The 21,433-nt window shown below is 37.9% G+C and overlaps 1 protein-coding gene, 1 pseudogene and 1 gene segment (V, D, J or C); all 3 read left to right on the forward strand.

Annotated features, from left to right (window-relative positions):
- paplna (papilin a, proteoglycan-like sulfated glycoprotein) overlaps positions 1-6,664 on the forward strand; it is a 30,622-nt gene extending 23,958 nt beyond the window's left edge. For all 3 annotated transcript variants that reach the window (XM_053632871.1, XM_053632873.1, XM_053632872.1), the window contains 8 exons: positions 123-281; positions 1,520-1,647; positions 1,840-1,891; positions 1,983-2,129; positions 4,313-4,440; positions 4,525-4,633; positions 4,731-4,894; positions 6,044-6,664. In XM_053632871.1, the coding sequence (XP_053488846.1) occupies positions 123-281; positions 1,520-1,647; positions 1,840-1,891; positions 1,983-2,129; positions 4,313-4,440; positions 4,525-4,633; positions 4,731-4,894; positions 6,044-6,216 (1,060 nt within the window). In that variant the 3' untranslated portion in view covers positions 6,217-6,664. The remainder of the gene's footprint in view (positions 1-122; positions 282-1,519; positions 1,648-1,839; positions 1,892-1,982; positions 2,130-4,312; positions 4,441-4,524; positions 4,634-4,730; positions 4,895-6,043) is intronic.
- A 2,614-nt stretch (positions 6,665-9,278) lies between these two features.
- Positions 9,279-10,573, forward strand: LOC128612575 (T cell receptor beta variable 30-like; annotated as a pseudogene).
- A 9,820-nt stretch (positions 10,574-20,393) lies between these two features.
- Positions 20,394-21,268, forward strand: LOC128612949 (T cell receptor beta variable 30-like). The segment is given in 2 exon segments: positions 20,394-20,830; positions 20,913-21,268. Coding segments are annotated over 2 exon segments (405 nt in total).
- Positions 21,269-21,433: the final 165 nt, after the last annotated feature.

Raw genomic sequence — 21,433 nt, forward strand, 5'->3', positions numbered from 1 at the left:
CTCCCCCTTCTCTCCCCTTTTCGGTCTCTTTTTTTCTTCCTGCATGTCTTTCCTGTCAAATCTCTGTCTTGCGTATTTTCCCCCCCTCTACTTTCCTTCTCTCTTGGCCTCCCCTGCTTCAGTTGGCCTGCTGTGGGTGTGAGTATAGACAAGTCGGATCCATCTACGGTGGAGGGTATAGTGGGCCGGTGGGTGGTGTTGCCGTGCAAAGTGAACCCGCCTCCATCGTCTACTGTGACGGTCGAGTGGAGAAAAGACGGTGTTCTTCTTGACCCCTCCAGGTTAGTACAGCATTGGTTCTGCCATTAAATCTTGTCATATTCGTCCTGTTCATAACTGTTCATGTTTCATTAGACCCTATTAGACCTTATCATCTGGTAAGTCGTCAGAACAATTAACTGAACATGTACTTGTATTCATTTCTTGTATTTTGAAGGCTAATTAACACATGTTTAAGCATTGCGAATATATAGACAGCTTATGTCAGTGTTCTCTAGATCATTCAATGTTTTATAAAGCAAGTAGATTTATATTGGTGATTTAAAAAGCAATCCCTGAGCATTAATACGCAGTTCATAATTATTTCCAAGTGTACATGAGATCTTATATAAAGCGAATGCCCTCATGCATCGTTTACATGGTAATTAATATGATTGACAAGCATTTGATCCAATGATTCTCAATTCTGATTTGTCAGAGGGTGTTAATGACCGTTACAGCTGCAAGACAAATCACAAGTTTATCTTTATGCACTTGTGGCCAATATGCAGTATGTGGTCATTTTATCGTAACTTACACAGAGACCTGTATGGAGGATTAAATAGATTAAAAACATGTTATTCTTAATGTGGTAAAGTTTTCTGCGAGGAGAAATTGATTTCTCTTTGTAACAGTCAGAAGAAAAGCTGTTCCTTCAGGTTTTTACACAGGAATGTCTTCAATACAGAGGACTTTGCGGTTTCTCTCTAACATGACAAGCAACATTTTTTGTCTCAATGATTTTATGAGAGAGGGAAAAAGAGGCAGAGGGAATAATCGTTCATACTGTAGCTGGTATAACAAAAGTCGTAACTAGTCTGTGATGCATGGAAATATGAGGAAACCAGGATACAACTAAAGGCTTTAATACAAGAAAACGTAGTTGTAGCAAAAGAGCTGGGCTTCAAGACAAAAACACATGAGGTAACTGGACTGGCATAAAGCAAGAAACGTGAGAAGTAAGAGATGAGAACCAAGAAACAAGAGCACACGATGACTTAAGGGCATGAACTGGGAATATATACGCAGCGGAATTAACCAATACAGAAAGAAAGCAAAACTAACAAAAGCAGATGGAAAGGAGAAAAAAACAAACATGTAAGCAGTGCTAGGACCCACTATGCATTCTTAAAGAGGTACTGAGGCAATAACATGTACTTGCTTGTTTTGCAAATGTTTCACAACTTGCGTCAAAACAAATTTATTTAGTTGTAAATTTTGGCTTTCCCTTATTGATTTTTTTTTTTTTTAAAACATGCAGGCATATACAGCAGCCAAATGGCTCAATTTTGATGGGCCCTGTAAGGATTAAGGACTCTGGCTGGCTTCTGTGTGTGGCCACACGAGACCGTGAGAGAGATCACCGCTACATTTACCTGTCTGTCTCAGGTAAATCCCACCTGCTACTCTTTTCTAATAAGGGAGTTACGTTGAACTGAATTTGGGAGAAAGCAACACTCTTCCTTCCCAATATATATTCACTTCTCCTTGTGATGCACTGTTTATTGGGATGCATGAGTATACACAGAAGAGTCTTTTGCACTGAATAATTCATACAGCATGTTGTTTTTGTGCTTATAGAGCCCAAAGACGGGGCAGATAGACCAGATTCTGCAGGCTCAATAATAAACAGGTACTCAATATTAAACACGCACACACCAGCACCTGTATACACCAAAACACACTCACTTATCATACACCTGCTGCATTGTGATTTCTCTTAGGTTCAGTATTGACCGATCAGACTCTTCGCTGGTAAACGCACGTGCGGGTCAGAGTGCCAGGCTACACTGCACCATCCTGCCTTCTTCAGCTGCTAATTCAGTCATTGTACAGTGGACAAAAAATGGAGCTGTTCTCAATACACTCAGGTATGTGTGTATGTACAGATGGAGGACAAATTAAAGGAAAAATACAAAAAACAAAAATGGTGGCTCTCTTGTACTGTAGGGTCATTTTGCTAGCATTGGTAAGTTTTTACACCCTCCCCCACCTTACCACTCTGATTAAAATTCCTGCCCAAACCGCCACTGAAAGCAGCCTAAGATTTAAAATGCAGATTACACCTGGAAGTAATTATGTTTTATTATGTTGTTCTGGAATTCACTTCAGCTGATGAGGACACTGGTTGTGTTTATCTTTGCTGAGATCCTTGTCCATGAAACATACCCAAGGTCAATAACCAGGCCCAAGGTATCTTTAGGTCAAAATTCATTTGTAATGTTGAAGTTGTTTCGGTCAGAATGTGAACCCAGTGATCCTCCCACAGAGACAGGGATGATACATATATATATATATATATACACACACACACACACACACACACACACATCACAGCTATATTCCTTGGTCTTACCCATTGTTATGAATGACTAAGGGAATTTGGCCTATGTGTTACCTCATATTTATACGCCGGTGAAACAGGAAATCATGGTTGAAGAATTTCTTTTTCTAGTCACCCAGGTGTACAAAAAAATGTAAAATATCAATGCGGATATACTTCAAATATATTTTTCTATATGAATTCATATGGGTGCCAATAACTGAGGCACACATATTTAACAAAGATTTTTTTTGATAAACCTGCACTGTGTTTGCAGTTGTTTGATAGCCATGAGAGCAGAATATTTTTGTGAACAAAATATCAAAAGGTTAAACAATAAAGACAATTTTTCACAACTTTCTTTGCTCATATTTACCAGGGGTGCCAGTATTAGTGGAGGGCACTGTACTGTATGTATACTTACATTAAGAGCTTCAAGGAGCTCAAGAGTTGGCTAAAGAAACTAAAGGCATTACAAAAATGTACCCAGGAGACTCTTACATGAGTGACTCAAGACTGAACACTGGGTGATCAGAGAGCTCTGCTTAAATGGACCTAGGCACATCTGGACCTGATTGCCAGTGATTATAAGTAAGAGGAAGCTCTCTTCCTTCCTCTGGTGACACAAGTCAGTCTAGCAATGGTTCTGGTGACTCTCTGCCTCCCTCTAGTGTTGGCACGAGTCTCCTTATATTATTTCATTATAACTTGGTCTTTAGTGTGCATCTGTACCGTTCAGAATCACGACTCTTAAGTGACTACAATGACTCGTATATATTACTACAACTCTAGGAAGAGGTGTGCTGTTATAAGAAAGTAATCAACAATGGGGTGGCCTGATGTGTTACTGGTGTTACTGTTACCAACCTGAATTTGGGTATTTTCCTATAGAGGCACATCTTTGAAGTGTTTTATTCCTTTTATACCACAACAATTTGCCAATTATTATTATTTTTTTAAATTAAAGAATGGCATTATACTTTATTTGATCAGTTTATAGCTCGTTACAGAGAAATCACAAAACTTGTTATTGAGAATCACAATGCACAACATCTTCTGTCCTTACACTTTCTGATGGTGGGAAAACGTAAAGTTACAGCTGTGTCTCTGATTGTTGTAAAGCAGTCACACTGGAGTCTCATTCCATTAATGTTAAGTGAATGTGTCCGAACAGAAAACTTTCAATATCAAATATTACTAGTCTATCATTGTTAAATAACAGTAATGTGGTGTGTTCACCATACAAGTCCCTGTGAATGAATAAGCTGTTACTATAGAAACGAGAACCTGTTAGAATGAGTGTATAAATATAAACCTGTGATTTGTCTTGTAGTCAGAGCTGCTGTCATAGCAAAATACACAACACCTTCTGACCAATCAGATTGGAGAATTCGATAGTACTGTGGTATAAATGAAAATAATGTAGTGATCATTTGTAATGCTACTACACTAAAATGGTATTAGCACTAAGCTCATCGCTAGTGATCAGAACATTTTACGTTTAAGAAACAGCCCTTTTACCAAAGTTCCGCAGTTATAATAAAGTTGCTCCTCACCTGTGGACATTTAAACAAAGCATTTTAATGAATATATATAAGAAAGTCTTTCAAAAATTAGGACCTTTTCGTGAATGTGGTCCTTGGTCACCTTTAAAGCACTTTTTATCATGGGTGTATGTATAAGTGTGGTTATGCTTCCACTCTCCTGTATGACGTTCAACTGGTATTACAGGCACTCTCAGCACTCTGATGGCACCCTGGTGATTAACAGCCTCACGTCTGACGATTCAGGCGTCTATACCTGCACAGCCTCCAGCAGTCAGCAGCTGGAGCAGCTACAAATCCAGCTCAGAGTCTCTGGTTTGTGATTTTAATGACACTTTAATGTCTGTACAGTCTGTACAGTGTGAATGGCACAGCTGTGTTTCTGCTCTCTGCCTCCAGGGGACCTGAGGATCACCACAGCTCCCAGTAACATGGAGGTGTCTCAGGGTAGCGTCGTTCGGCTCCCGTGTGTAGCGTCTGGAGAAAATGTCAACATAGCTTGGTCCAGGTTTGAAGAAACATAAAACTCATTTGTAATAAAATGTTTTGTATTTACTAGTTGATTTATTACTGTATATTTTTGCTTTTCCTCAATTCCTGTGCAGGAACGGTGTGCCAGTGAGACCTGATGGGCATCGGGTGCAGGTGGCAGCAGATGGCACTCTGACGCTCTATAATGTGCAGCCTGTGGATGAGGGCTCATACACCTGCAGTGCCTATGCTGGCACACACGCTGTCAGTGCCACTGCTGAAATTCGAGTAACCAAAGGTATAACTTTTCCTGTTTGATGACAAAATAGTTTTTTTTTTTTTTTTTTTCAATTTAATTTCATTTATTCTAATCTCAGAAAACATAGCCATGACTTGTTCTCATTTATTAACAATGCTGTGATAAAAGAAAATAATAATATTGTCATATTATTATATTAATTATTATATTACTTTTAGTGTATTATTATAAGTATTATACTAAAAAAGTCATTAATTAACAAAGTAATACACAGATACACACAATTTATTTTCTTCCTACAATTCAACTTGTATTTAATGGAGGCATTAGAGCTTTTATTCCTTAGCTTTTTCACCCACGGAATCTACACTTTATTAAAATTGCAGTTTTATTAAAGCTGCCGTTCATAAACACATTGCATTAAAGTATCCAGTAAGTTAGACTTAGAACTATAAGTAAACAATAAGTATAACAATTACAACTATAGTTGATACCAATCACCATAGTGCCATTGATATATAACTGTAATTGTAATAATAATAATAATAATAATAATAATAATAATATTAATAATAATAATAATAATGGGGACCCTCTGGCCCTACAACACAGACTCAGATTTGAGAACCAAGGTACTTCAGTGTATCCCTACAATAATACATGTAGTTAAAGTCACAGTTCAATTTTTATGATGTCTTTCCTAGATTAGAATGAACCTGACATGCATTAAGCAGTGCTGTGCCGGTGTTGGTATATTTTTGTTCCTTTTAGAAATCTGGTTTCTAAGTCCTCTAGTCAGTAAATGCAATGCTAATAATAAATCGATAAATGTAATACATTTTTTAACATCCACAAGCACGCATTTCAGAACATCATTATAGCTGACACCTTTAGCTGATTGTCTATTTAGCTAATTTACTCTAATATTAAATTACTCAGAAAATCATTCATTCATTCAGCATCTGTAACAACTTCATCCTAGTCAGGGCTATCACACACACATTCGCACACCCAACTAGGGGCAAATTTAGTCTTTTGGGAGGTGAAAGGGAACCCACACAGACTCTACAAACAGTTACCCGAGCTCAAGTTTGAACCAGGGACTCTGGAGCTGTGAGGCACATACTTGTATAACTGCAATAATTAGCTGACTGATTAACACACTAAATTGTTGTATTTTCTCTCCAGAGTATGACGGGGGTCAGAGCCGGTCTCCCGACTGCGTGGACGAGCCTGACTTAGCCAACTGTCTGCTGATTGTCAGTGCACGCCTGTGTGGACACAAGTACTATTCCAGCTTCTGCTGTGCCAGCTGTTACAACTACTCTATAGGAAAGAGCAGGCCTGGGAGACATGGCTAGGGATGAGCGTCTACTGCTGATAGTCTCCCCTGTTCATCTGGACTGTTAGGTCTTTTCGGCATACGCCAGTGAATGCTGGGAAACCCCACTCGTCGTTTGGCCAAGACGGACCCTCTATCAGCAGCTTTGGCTTTAAGTTTCTACACTGCTCTCTGTTTAGAGGAACCGACTTTCAGGAATCTGAACCCAGATCAACATTTAGAGACAGAACAATTCTGCTCCAAGAGTACAGAGGACCACTTTGGCATGTGCAAATTTAATGTATTGTAAAAAGCAGTTGAATATTTAATTCATCTCATTATTTTTTATTATATATGCATTTTTATTTATAATAGTGTACTGTGCTTTTATTTTGTTTGAATATATTGTGTCTATATTGTGTGAGTCATGGTATTTTGTCAGAGAAACTGCATAAAGGATAATAAACACACAGACACATTAATAGTTAGATTCTTCTTAATGGTCTCTATTCAAGTTCACATTAACAGTTCTAGCATTTGCACGCTGCTGTAGGACATAGGGCCAAACTTTGCCGCATACAGTATATTTGATTTTTTTTATGTGAAAACTCTAATCTTATTTTAAATGAGAATCCAAAATGTCCTGTAAGGTCTCAGGATACTATTATTACTACACAATCAATTCGATTCAGTTTCGTGGTGGATCCAGAGCCTATTCTGGGAAGTGTGAGGTTGGAATTTTTTACCTCTGTGCTCATGAGCTACAAAGTGGGGAAAAACACATGGATGTCCCCACATTTGTCTTTTGATAGCAAAAATCCCGCAAGTTAACTGTGATGAGTGACGTATATTTTTCTCCTCAAAACAGCAGAGTGTATCGTCAGTGTTATAGATTTAACAAGCAAATCTGTCTATAGTGGTGCTTGGAAGTTTGTGAACCCTTTAGAAATTTCTCTATATCTATGTAAATATGACCTAAAACATCATCAGATTTTCACACAAGTCGTTAAAGTAGACAAAGAGAACCCATTTAAACAAATGAGACATTTGGTCATTTGTTGAGGAAAATAATCCAATATTACATATCTGTGAGTGGAAAAAGTATGTGAAGCTCTAAGATTAGCAGTTAATTTGAAGGTGAAATTAAAGTCGGGTGTTTTCAATCAGTGGGATGACAATTAGGTGTGAGTGAGTGCACTGTTTTATTTAAAGAACAGCGATCTATCAAAGTCTGATCTTCACAACATATTTGTGGAAGTGTATGCTGGCATGAACAATTGAGATTTCTGCGGACCTCAAAAAAAAAAAAAGAAAAGAGTCTTTGATGCTCATCACGCTGGAAAAGTTTATAAAACCAAGAGTTTGGACTCCACCAATCCACAGTCAGACAGACTGTGTACAAGTGGAGGAAATACAAGACCACTGTTACCCTCCCCAGGAGTGGCTGACCAACAAAGATCACTCCATAACATGAGGTATAATGGTCCATGAGGTAACAAAGGAACCCAGGGTGACTTCTAAGCAACTAAAGGCCTCTCTCACATTGGCTAGTGGTAACATTCAAGAGTCTACCATCAGGAGAAAAATGAACATCAATAGTGTGTATGGCAGGGTTGCAAGGAGAAATCCACTGCTCTCTACTAAAGAACACTGTTGCCTGTCTGCACTGCTAAAGATCACATGGACAAGCCAGAAGGCTGTTGGAAAAATGTTTTGTGGACGGATGAGACCAAAATATAACTTTTTGCTTTAAATGAGAAGCGTTATGTTTGGAGAAAGGAAAACACTGCATTCCAGCATAAGCACCTTATCTGCTGCAAAAGGGGGTCACACCAGATACTGAAAGCAAAGGTTCACATATTTATTAGATCGTTTTCCTCAATAAGTAGATGACCAAGTAGAATATTTTTGTCTCATTTGTTTAATTGGGTTCTCGTTGTGTACTTTTAGGACTTGTGTTTTATGGCACCAGAGGGCAGTAGAACTAGACATTCAGCATTGTTACCACTGGGGGCTCGGTTCACACTAGAAATACTGTTTATCTGCTGAAACCTTAATGAACAGGATAGACTTTGACTATGCTGTGAGTAAGGATTTTCTATATTGAAATACATTTTTAAATGGAGTTTAAGCTAAAACATCCAGTTACAGAGTGAAGCTACTCTCTATCTGTGTTTGATTCTCAGCATTCTGACAGTTCAGTGGCCCTTCATCATGTGTAAGAGATATGATCAGAATTGTTTTTTCAACAACAATGATCAGCCAAATACATTTTCATCTGTATAGTCTGAAAACTCATACAAGTCTAACATAACAAACTGCTCCATAACTTGTTATAATGCCATTAGTATCTATCTATATACTGTTGTATCTATAATGTTTCATGTTTGCTTCTTCAGTAGTGAAGAATCTACAGATGTAGGCTGATGTTTCCGGCTGAGAGACACAACAGGAAACAAACAATGAAACTGAGATGGCGGTGGTGATGGTGGTGTATTGTGTGCACCAGAATTAGTTCACCACCTCCATTTAAAAATACATAATCAGTAGAATATAGTCAAATTTAATTGACTTTAAAGCAAATATGACATTATCTGGAGAGAGAATATTTTGAAAATAAACACCCTTTCTCAATACTTTTTTTTGTTATTGTGCTTGATAAGTTGTGGAAAACATAGGATTTTATTATTTATTCATTATTATTATTTTATTCAAGACAAAAGCTATGCAGTCAGTAGATATAAATCTAAAGAAATTCTTTGGATTGATAGTATGTTTCTGCATCTGAGTATACTGTAGTCAGAGTAGTCAGTGATATGCTTTTCAAGGACACTGAAAGCAAAAAGGTGTAATCAATATTTGCAAATCTTTACAGAGTCTTTAATTATGAATGACAAGGTAATTAGTTATGACTTAATGAAGTGAATACAAGTGTGTACCACAATAAATATGTGTACTGGATAAAATGACACTCTTGTCGTTAGGTTAGAACCTTTTTCTATGCAGTTTTTCACTAGCAATGACCTGATTGAAGAAGCGTGGAGGCAGTCCCGCCTCTTAACCGTGTACCTTCCAAGTTCTGTCTTAAGTTCTTGTTTATGCATGTGGTTGCTTTCAAAATGGCGTGTCTGCATGTGATTCTCTACTTTGTAACATTCGAATGGCTTTTTACTAACTGTAAGATCATGATGTCATTATAGCATTGTTGTGAGCTGTTTTATCAGTAATTTCCACCAGCTTTATTTCATCACAGGTCAGCAGCTCATACAGGTCCAACAGGAACCAGACGACCTGGTACTTTCTCCTGGATCATCAGTGAAGGTCTCTTGCGCTATAACCGGCACGAATAATCCAGACCTGTTCTGGTACCGCTGGAATGAAGCAGCAGGGTTTGTACTGGTATTCAGCTCTCGAGGTGCTGGGATGATGGACCCAGTCAGTGAGGGCCAGTTTAAATCTAACAGACCTACAGATCTTCAGATGGTTCTGGAGTCCGAAGGAGTGAGTGAGATCGGCTCTGCAGTGTGGTACTGTGCAGCCAGTCCCCACAGCATCCCAGTGTCATCACAGAGCTGTACAAAAACCACAAGTTATTAGGATTTGGTTTCTTGAATAGAAAGTTTTGCATGCATTCCACATTGCCAAGATCATAGGACCTTAACTGAGTAAAGCATGACCGTAAGTGATGTAGTGGAGTGTTTGCTTCAGCAGTGAAGAATCTATGAGTTGTCTGAAGCATGTGGGTGAGAGTCAACAGGAAGCTTGCAAACAATAAAACTGAAATTCTCGTTTTGTAACAGAGATGGTGGTGTTGGTTTACTCACAGCTCATGTTTGTTCCTGTGATGCTTGTTTTTTCCTCCTATATATATTTTAATAGTCAATCACAACCATGCAGTTTCTAAGTAAAACATTACTTAAATAGCAAAATATGTTTCATCATAAAATGTTTTCTCTGAAATATGTTATTCGCAGCACTGTTTTTACTACGTTATGAACAGATCATGGAATAAATAATTCTACTTTATAGTAGCTGAGGTGAAAAAAATGTGAGGTAAAAGGAATTTGAGAACATTTTGCTGTGTCCAGATTCGACAAAACCACCTTACATGCTTCATTGGCTATCATTCAAGAAACCTGGCCTCTGCAAAAGTTTTATCCTTTGGTGACCTAGCCGTTTATGTGAATCTGGTGAACTGCCTTGGATCATCTAACAATGATCCACCAATGGCCAAGTTTTCATCTTGTGGCATATATAATTTACTTTAAAATATCCTGATTACCATGTTTACTGTCCTACAAAGTTTCCAGAAACTCTGAAACAAAAGTAATCTACACATTCAGTTCTCCACATGTGACATATAGTACACTGAGCAAGCAGAGTCCCACCCCATAACCAGTAACAACCCATTTCACCACTTAACCAGTGCTAATGTATGTTGCACTACTCAGCATGAGGTGTTTGATTCTCTACATTCTGACAGTACAATGGTTATTGACTTCATGTAAGCTTATAATGTTGGCAATACTGCATTATTTAGAGCAGTTTAAAAAGCAACTTTCAAATAGTACTTTTTCACCATTGCAGGTGTGCAGGTCATACAAGTCCATCAGGAACCAGAGAACCTGGTTCTTTCCCCTGGATCAACATTGAAGATTTCCTGCTCTACAACTGGTATTGATGACCCGTATCTTTACTGGTACCACTGGAACGAGACAGCAGGGTTCACACTGGTATTCACCTCTGTAACTACTGGTTCAGTAAACCCAGCCAGTGATGGTCAGTTTAAATCTTACAGACATAAAGATAATCAGATCATTCTGGGGTCTGATGGAGTGAGTGAGATCGGCTCTGCAGTGTGGTACTGTGCAGCCAGTCCCCACAGCATCCCAGTGTCATCACAGAGCTGTACAAAAACCACAACATGTCATTAAGATTGGGCTTCTCATATACACAGTTTTGCATACATTTTACGTTGTTGAGATCACATGACCATAATTGAATGAAGCACAACTGTAAAAGATGTAGTCCCATGTTTGCTTAAACAGTGAAGAATCTATGAGTGTAGTCTGAAAATTCAGGTTGAGAGATTCAACAGGAAGCACACAATAAAAACTATTACATTCTCATTTTGTAACAGAGATGGTGATGTTGGTTTACTCACAGCTCATATTTGTCCTAGTGATGCTTTTTCAAAGTTCATTTATTTTTCCCCCATTATAATAATATTCATTATATTCATAATATTCAATATCCTACAGGGTCGTGGGGAACCTGGAGGCTATCCCAGGGGGCATGGGGCACAAGGCGGGGTACACCCCGGACAGGGTGCCAATCCATCACAGGGCACAATCACATACACATTCACACACCCATTCATACACTGTGGACACTTTGGACATGCCAATCAGCCTACCATGCATGTTTTTTTGGACTGGGGAGGAAACCGGAGTACCTGGAGGAAACCCCCGCAGCACGGGGAGAACATGCAAATGTTGCACACACAGGGCCGTGGCGGGAATCAAACATGCTACGTGAACATGCTAACCACGAAGCCACCCAGTCACAATCACGTAATGTTTATGTGCAAAACATTTAATACAAAATTATATTGTCTTGAAATAACATTACAAAAAACAACAGTACAAACTTAAAAAAATATATTATTGGCAAGACTATTTTAGTACTTTATGAACAAATCACAGAATAAATAATTTTACTTTACATTTCTGTGGTCAGGTTTAGGGTTAGAAGAACAAATGTAAAGTACAAAGTAATCTGAGAACATTCAGCTGTGAAGAACATGTCCAGATTCCACAAAACCACCTTACATGTTTCATTGGCTATCATTCAAGAAACCTGGCCTTTGCAAAAGTTGTATTTGTTGGTGACCTAGCCAGGTTTATGTGAGTTTGTTGGAGTGCTTTGGTGGGGTTTTTTTTTTTTGGTGTGTGTGTGTGTGTGTGTGTGTGTGTGTGTGTGTTTTCCTATGGATGATAACACCCTGTCATGGCTTCCCGACACTTTGAAACCACCAAATAAATAAATAAATAAATAAATAAATCTCCTGAGACCAACATTATTCTCCAGACGTGACGCAGCGTGAACTAGCACAAGGTCCCACCCCACTGATAAGTAACAGCCTGCTTCAGCATTGAGCCCTAGTTACTACAACTGCTACTGTCTGTTGTGCTAATTATCATGATGCATTTGCATTTATCTCTTTTTGTTCTGACAGTACACTGGTTTTCAAATATATGTAAGCTAATAATGTGATTAATTCAGTATTATTGAGAAAATTTACAGCAGCAACATTGAACTAATTGCAATTGTTTATCACAGGCATGCAGCTCATACAGGTCCAACAGAAACCAAGGGACCTGGTTCTTTCCAAAGGATCATCGTTGAAGATCTCCTGCTCTATAACTGGAACTGCTAACCCGTATCTTTACTGGTACCACTGGAACGAGACAGCAGGCTTCACACTGGTATTCACCTCTGTAGCTACTGGTTCAGTGAATCCAGCCAGTGATGGTCAGTTTAAATCTCATAGACCTGAACAGCGTCAGATCATTCTGGAGTCTGATGGAGTGAGTGAGATCAGCTCTGCAGTGTGGTACTGTGCAGCCAGTTCCCACAGCATCCCAGTGTCATCACAGAGCTGTACAAAAAGTCATTAAGTTTGAAATTCTCAAATAGACAATTTTACATGCATTTCACATTGTCAAGATCACAGGACGTGAAATGAGTGTTGCATGACTGTAAAAATGTAGTCATGTGTTTGCTTAAACAGTGAAGAAACCGTGAAGAACGTAGTCTCAAGTTTGAGAGGGTGAGAGTCAACAGGAAGCATGTAAACATTAAAACTGAAATTTTCATTTTGTAACAGAGATGGTGTTGTTGGTTTACTCACAGCTCATGTTTGTTCCTGTGATGCTTTTTCCAAGTAACCCCCCCCCCCCAATATAATAATATTCATCAGACACAATCACAATGTTTCAATACAAAACACTGAATGCAAAATTATAATCTTTTAATAACATTACCAAAAAGCAAACTTAAACACAAAATATGTCCCCCCCCCCCGAAAATAAATAAATAAATTAAAATTTCCACGTTTTTTAGCACTTTATTAACAGATTGTGGATTACATCTATCTACTTTACGGTATTTGAGGTGAGAATAAATGTGAGGTAAAAGTAATCTGAGAACATTTTGCTGTGAAGAACATGTCCAGATTCCACAAAAACACCTTACATGTTTCATTGGCTACCATTCAGGAGACCTGGACTTTGCAAAAGTTTTATTCTTTGGTGAGATAGCCACGTTTATATGAATCTGGTGAAGAGCTTTGGATTATCAACCAACAATGATCCAACAATGCCCAAGTTTTAATCCTGTGGCACATACAGTTTGCTCTAAAATGTCCTGATTTTCATGTTTATTGTCCGACAAAGGTTTCTAGGAACTCGGAAACATAAAATAGTCTGAGAAGTAATTTGCATATTCAATTTTCCACGTGACACACATTGAGCAGGCACAGGTTCCCACCCTGTAGCCAGTAACAAAGCATCTCTACACTTAACCAGTGCTCATGTACTGTATGTTGCACTACTCATCATGAGGAGTTTGTGTTTGATTCTCTACATTCTGATAGTACAATGGTTATTGACTTCATGTAAGCTTATAATATTGGCAATACTGCATTGTTTAGAACAGTTTCAAAAACAACTTTCAAATAATACATTTCCACCATTGCAGGTGTGCAGGCTATACAAGTCCATCAGGAACCAGAGAATCTGGTTCTTTCCTCTGGATCATCTTTGAAGATTTCCTGCTCTATAACTGGTACTACTACCCCATATCTTTATTGGTACCACTGGAACGAGACAGCAGGGTTCACACAGGTCTTCACCTCTGTAACTACTGGTTCAGTGAATCCAGCCAGTGATGGTCAGTTTAAATCTCACAGACCTGATTGGCTTCAGATCATTCTGGAGTCTGATGGAGTGAGTGAGATCGGCTCTGCAGTGTGGTACTGTGCAGCCAGTCCCCACAGCATCCCAGTGTCATCACAGAGCTGTACAAAAACCACAACATGACATTAAGCTTGGGTTTATGCTCAAATATACAGTTAAAAAAATGACACTGTTGAGATCACATAACCTGTGACCTGTGAAATCACATTTTTGCATTATTCCCAGAATCTAGCAGCTTTTATAGTCTGCATTTGTTCCAACTAATCTTTTTTTCTGAAGTTTCATAATGTCCCTTTGTGTTAATATTAAAACCTTTAATGGCTAAGCAATGTATTTTCCAATACAAACAAACAAACAAACAAACAAACAAACAAAAACAAAAACATGTACAGTTTCCACTAGAATGACTTGGTCACCCAGTAAAATGAAAAGGAAAATAATAATTAAATTTCATGCTTTAAGCATCATAGTCACTAGTACTATCCCTAGATTATCTTGGAGCAAAATTTGCCACTGTATTCTAGGAGCCTAAAGTTGAACCATTATTGGATTTTTATTCAAGAAAACGATCCAAAGCAGTGCTTCAGATTCCCCACAGCATCCCACTGTCATCACAGAGCTGTATATAAACCCCAACATCCCATTAAGACTGAGTTTATGCCCAAATATTCAGTGTTGTATAATATTTTACATTGTTCATCTGCACATGACCTTAACTGATGGAAGCTTGACAGATCTGTGAAGTCACATGTTTGCTTCAATGAAGGAACCTAGTAGTTAATGCAGCCTGCAATTTTGCAACTCCCCCATCAATCTTTTATTTCCTTTATATTTCTTTTAAGTTTCTAAATTAAAAAAATTGTTAAAGTCTTTCAATTTATGTATGGCTAGGAATATATTTTTGACAAACATATAAAGTTCAATGCCCACCAGAATTTTAACGAGCTCTAATAAAACAATAAATAAAATAATAAATAAAACGTGTGTTATTGTTTATAGTATCATAGATGTTGTCAAGTACTAGTTTATTACAGAGCAAAATTTGTCTTCTAGGAGCCTAAAGCTGACCCATTACTGGATTATTATCAAGAAAATGATCTAAAGCAGTTTATTGGTATGGAGAGGGGTTTTTTTTTTTTTCTTTTTTCTTTTTCTTCCTGTGAGTGATATCATGGATTCCAGATACTTTGAAAAAAAGATCTCCTGAGATAAACAGCAGCGTATGTAATCTTCCAGATGTGATGCAGGGTGAACTAGCACATTGTCCCACCCCATTGCTACTGTACGTAAGAGCCTGCTTCAGCATTGAGCCCTATTTACTACAATTGCTACTGTCTGTTGTACTAATTATCATGATGCATTTGCATTTATCTCTTTTTATTCTGACAGTACACTGGTTTTCGAATATATGTAAGCTAATAATGTGATTAATTCAGTATTATTTAGAAATTTTACAACAGTAATATTAAGCTAATACATTTTTTTTTTTTTTTTTATATTTACAGGCATGCAGCTTATACAGGTCCAACAGGACACAAGGGACCTGGTTCTTGCCCAAGGATCATCGCTGAAGGTCTCCTGCTCTGTAACTAGCATGAGTATTCCTAACCTATACTGGTACCACTGGAACGAGACAGCAGGGTTCACACTGGTATTCACCTCTGTAACTACTGGTTCAGTGAATCCAGCCAGTGATGGTCAGTTTAAATCTCATAGACCTGAACAGCGTCAGATCATTCTGGAGTCTGATGGAGTGAGTGAGATCGGCTCTGCAGTGTGGTACTGTGCAGCCAGTTCCCACAGCATCCCAGTGTCATCACAGAGCTGTACAAAAACCACAACATGTCATTAAGCTTTGGTTTATGCTCAAATATACAGTTAAAAAAATGACATTGTTGAGATCACATAACCTGTGACCCGTGAAATCACGTTTGCATTATTCCCAGAATCTAGCAGCTTTTATAGTCTGCATTTGTTCCAATTAATCTTTTTTTTCTGAAGTTTCATAATGTCCCTTTGTGTTAATATTAAAGCCTTTAATGGCTAAGCAATGTATTTTCCAAAACAAACAAACAAACAAACAAACAAACAAAAACAAAAACATGTACAGTTTCCACTAGAATGACTTGGTCACCCGATAAAGTGAAAAGGAAAATAATAATTAAATTTCATGCTTTAAGCATCATAGTCGCTAGTACTATCTTAGATTATCTTGGAGCAAAATTTGCCACTGTATTCTTGGAGCCTAAAGTTGAACCATTATTGGATTTTTATTCAAGAAAACGATCCAAAGCAGTGCTTCAGATTCCCCACAGCATCCCATTGTTATCACAGAGCTGTATATAAAATGGCGCACTTATATAGCGCTTTTATCCAAAGCGCTTTATACTGTGTCTCATTCACCCATTCACACACACACTCACACACCAATGGTAGCAGAACTGCCATGCAAGGCGCTAACTTGCCATCAAGAGCAACTTGGGTTTAAATGTGTTGCCCAAGGACACTTCAGCATGTGGAGTCATGTGGGTGAGGAATCGAGAACCGCCAATCCTATGATTAGTGGACAACCCGCTCTACCACCTGAGCCACAGCCGCCCCAATAAAAGATTATATAAACCACAACATCCCATTAAGACTGGGTTTATGCCCAAATATTCAGTTTTGTATACTATTTTACATTGTTCATCTGCACATGACCTTAACTGATGGAAGCTTGACAGATCTGTGAAGTCACATGTTTGCTTCAATGAAAGAACCTATTAGTTAATGCAGCCTGCAATTTTGCAACTCCCCCATCAATCTTTTATTTCCTTTATATTTCTTTTAAGTTTCTAAATTAAAAAATTGTTAAAGTCTTTCAATTTATGTATGGCTAGGAATATATTTTTTGACAAACATATAAAGTTCAATGCTCACCAGAATTTTAATGAGCTCTAATAAAACAATAAATAAAATAATAAATAAAACGTGTGTTATTGTTTATAGTATCATAGATGTTGTCAAGTACTAGTTTATTACAGAGCAAAATTTGTCTTCTAGGAGCCTAAAGCTGACCCATTACTGGATTATTATCAAGAAAATGATCTAAAGCATTTTATTTGCATGGAGAGGGTTTTTTAATTTATTTATTTAAAAAAAATCTTTTTTCTTTTTCTTCCTGTGAGTGATATCCTGGATTCCAGATACTTTGAAAAAAAAAAAAAAACAAAAAAAACCCTCCTGAGATAAACAGCAGCATATGTAATCTTCCAGATGTGATGCAGGGTGATCTAGCACATTGTCCCACCCCATTTCTACTGTATGTAAGAGCCTGCTTCAGCATTGAGCCCTATTTACTACAACTGCTACTGTCTGTTGTACTAATTATCATGATGCATTTGCATTTATCTCTTTTTATTCTGACAGTACACTGGTTTTCGAATATATGTAAGCTAATAATGTGATTAATTCAGTATTATTTAGAAATTTTACAACAGTAATATTAAGCTAATACATTTTTTTATATATATTTACAGGCATGCAGCTTATACAGGTCCAACAGGACACAAGGGACCTGGTTCTTGCCCAAGGATCATCGCTGAAGGTCTCCTGCTCTATAACCGGCTCGAGTAGTCCTAACCTATACTGGTACCACTGGAACGAGACAGCAGGGTTCACACTGGTATTCACCTCTGTTGCTACTGGTTCAGTGAATCCAGCCAGTGATGGTCAGTTTAAATCTCACAGACCTGAACAGCGTCAGATCATTCTGGAGTCTGATGGAGTGAGTGAGATCGGCTCTGCAGTGTGGTACTGTGCAGCCAGTTCCCACAGCATCCCAGTGTCATCACAGAGCTGTACAAAAACCACAACATGTCATTAAGCTTTGGTTTATGCTCAAATATACAGTTAAAAAAATGACATTGTTGAGATCACATAACCTGTGACCCGTGAAATCACGTTTGCATTATTCCCAGAATCTAGCAGCTTTTATAGTCTGCATTTGTTCCAATTAATCTTTTTTTTCTGAAGTTTCATAATGTCCCTTTGTGTTAATATTAAAGCCTTTAATGGCTAAGCAATGTATTTTCCAAAACAAACAAACAAACAAACAAACAAACAAAAACAAAAACATGTACAGTTTCCACTAGAATGACTTGGTCACCCGATAAAGTGAAAAGGAAAATAATAATTAAATTTCATGCTTTAAGCATCATAGTCGCTAGTACTATCTTAGATTATCTTGGAGCAAAATTTGCCACTGTATTCTTGGAGCCTAAAGTTGAACCATTATTGGATTTTTATTCAAGAAAACGATCCAAAGCAGTGCTTCAGATTCCCCACAGCATCCCATTGTTATCACAGAGCTGTATATAAAATGGCGCACTTATATAGCGCTTTTATCCAAAGCGCTTTATACTGTGTCTCATTCACCCATTCACACACACACTCACACACCAATGGTAGCAGAACTGCCATGCAAGGCGCTAACTTGCCATCAAGAGCAACTTGGGTTTAAATGTGTTGCCCAAGGACACTTCAGCATGTGGAGTCATGTGGGTGAGGAATCGAGAACCGCCAATCCTATGATTAGTGGACAACCCGCTCTACCACCTGAGCCACAGCCGCCCCAATAAAAGATTATATAAACCACAACATCCCATTAAGACTGGGTTTATGCCCAAATATTCAGTTTTGTATACTATTTTACATTGTTCATCTGCACATGACCTTAACTGATGGAAGCTTGACAGATCTGTGAAGTCACATGTTTGCTTCAATGAAAGAACCTAGTAGTTAATGCAGCCTGCAATTTTGCAACTCCCCCATCAATCTTTTATTTCCTTTATATTTCTTTTAAGTTTCTAAATTAAAAAAATTGTTAAAGTCTTTCAATTTATGTATGGCTAGGAATATATTTTTTGACAAACATATAAAGTTCAATGCCCACCAGAATTTTAATGAGCTCTAATAAAACAATAAAGAAAATAATAAATAAAACGTGTGTTATTGTTTATAGTATCATAGATGTTGTCAAGTACTAGTTTATTATAGAGCAAAATTTGTTTTCTAGGAGCCTAAAGCTGACCCATTACTGGATTATTATCGAGAAAATGATCTAAAGCATTTTATTTGCATGGAGAGGGTTTTTTAATTTATTTATTTTAAAAAAATCTTTTTTCTTTTTGTTCCTGTGAGTGATATCCTGGATTCTAGATACTTGGGGGGGGGGGGGGACCTCCTGAGATAAACAGCAGCGTATGTAATCTTCCAGATGTGATGCAGGGTGAACTAGCACATTGTCCCACCCCATTGCTACTGTATGTAAGAGCCTGCTTCAGCATTGAGCCCTATTTACTACAACTGCTACTGTCTGTTGTACTAATTATCATGATGCATTTGCATTTATCTCTTTTTATTCTGACAGTACACTGGTTTTCGAATATATGTAAGCTAATAATGTGATTAATTCAGTATTATTTAGAAATTTTACAACAGTAATATTAAGCTAATACATTTTTTAAAATATTTACAGGCATGCAGCTTATACAGGTCCAACAGGACACAAGGGACCTGGTTCTTTCCCAAGGATTATCTCTGAAGGTCTCCTGCTCTATAACCGGCTCGAGTAGTGCTACCCTATACTGGTACCACTGGAACGAGACAGCAGGGTTCACACTGGTATTCACCTCTGTTGCTACTGGTTCAGTGAATCCAGCCAGTGATGGTCAGTTTAAATCTCATAGACCTGAACAGCGTCAGATCATTCTGGAGTCTGATGGAGTGAGTGAGATCGGCTCTGCAGTGTGGTACTGTGCAGCCAGTTCCCACAGCATCCCAGTGTCATCAGAGAGCTGTACAAAAACCACAACATGTCATTACGACTAAGATTTGGTTTAAGTTGTCAGACTCAAAGATTCAACAGAAGGCAATCAAACACAAAATGAAATTCTAATTTTGAACAAAGTTTTTTTCTCTTCCCTTTATCACAGTTCATTTTTGTTCCAGACACTTTTTCCCAAGTAACCCTACATTTAATATTGCAGTTAGGTCAATTACATTAATCAGTCACAATTCCGTACAATTATTTCACTAAGAGTAAATTGCATTATTCTGTAATGCTATTATTAATTGATGTGAGTGATACGATTCACATGTATTGGGAAATCTCACTTTCCAAGCTGAGAGCAATAAATATGTTGTACCTTTGCAAATGTCAGTGAATTGGATATAGTTCAGCAGTGAAGATTATCTAGTTAAAAAAAACCCTGTCCTCTTTAGCGTTAATGGGGTTTCAATAAAGAAACCTAATCTTTGTGAAAAGTGTATTATTTGGTGAGAAACCAGGTTTATGTGAATCTGGAGGAGTGTGTTGGATTATCATCTAACAATGGCACAGTTTTAGTCTCCTGGAAAAATAGTGCAAAGCTTTGCTCTAAAATATACTGATTTCTTTGATACTCTGACCTAAAGAGGCTTCCAGATACTCCGAAAGACCAAATGCTCTGATGTATAATCTCATTTGCAATCCTCCTCCCCTAGTAGAGGTTGAGCTAGTACAGGGTTCCACCTCATAACCAGTAACAGTCTATTTCAGCACTTAATCAGAACTACTGTATGTTCCACTGTTTAATATGAGACATTTGTGTTTGAGTCTCTGCATTCTGACAGTACAATGGCTTTTGACTGGATGTAAGATTATAATGTCACCATACAAGATCATTCTGAACTGTTTAAATGGCAAACCTCTAATAATTAATTTTTATAATTTCAGGTCAGCAGATCATACAAGTCCATCAGGAACCAGAGGACCTGGTTCTTTCCCCTGGATCATCACTGAAGATCTCCTGCTCTATAACCGGAATAAGTAATCCAAATCTCTACTGGTACCACTGGAATGAATCAACAGAGTTCACACTGGTGTTCACCTCACTGGGTACTGGGGTGATGGATCCAGCCAGTAATGGTCAGTTTAAATCTCACAGACCTAAAGATCTTCAGATGGTTCTGGAGTCTGAAGCAGTGAGTGAGATCGGCTCAGCAGTGTGGTACTGTGCAGCCAGACGCCACAGTATCCCAGTCTCATCAGAGAGCTGTACAAAAACCACAACTGTTCAGTAGGCCTAGGACTACTGTCAAATACATCTTTTTGGATGCATTTCACATGGTTAAGATTACAGGACCTTAACTGAGCAAAACATGACTGTAATTAATGTAGTCATGTGTTTCCATCATCAACAGTGAATACGAATAAATGAGTGTAGTGTGACATTTTAGGGTGAGTGAGTCAACAGG

This window comes from Ictalurus furcatus, chromosome 9 (assembly GCF_023375685.1).
Source record: "Ictalurus furcatus strain D&B chromosome 9, Billie_1.0, whole genome shotgun sequence".
Classification (NCBI taxonomy): domain Eukaryota; kingdom Metazoa; phylum Chordata; class Actinopteri; order Siluriformes; family Ictaluridae; genus Ictalurus; species Ictalurus furcatus.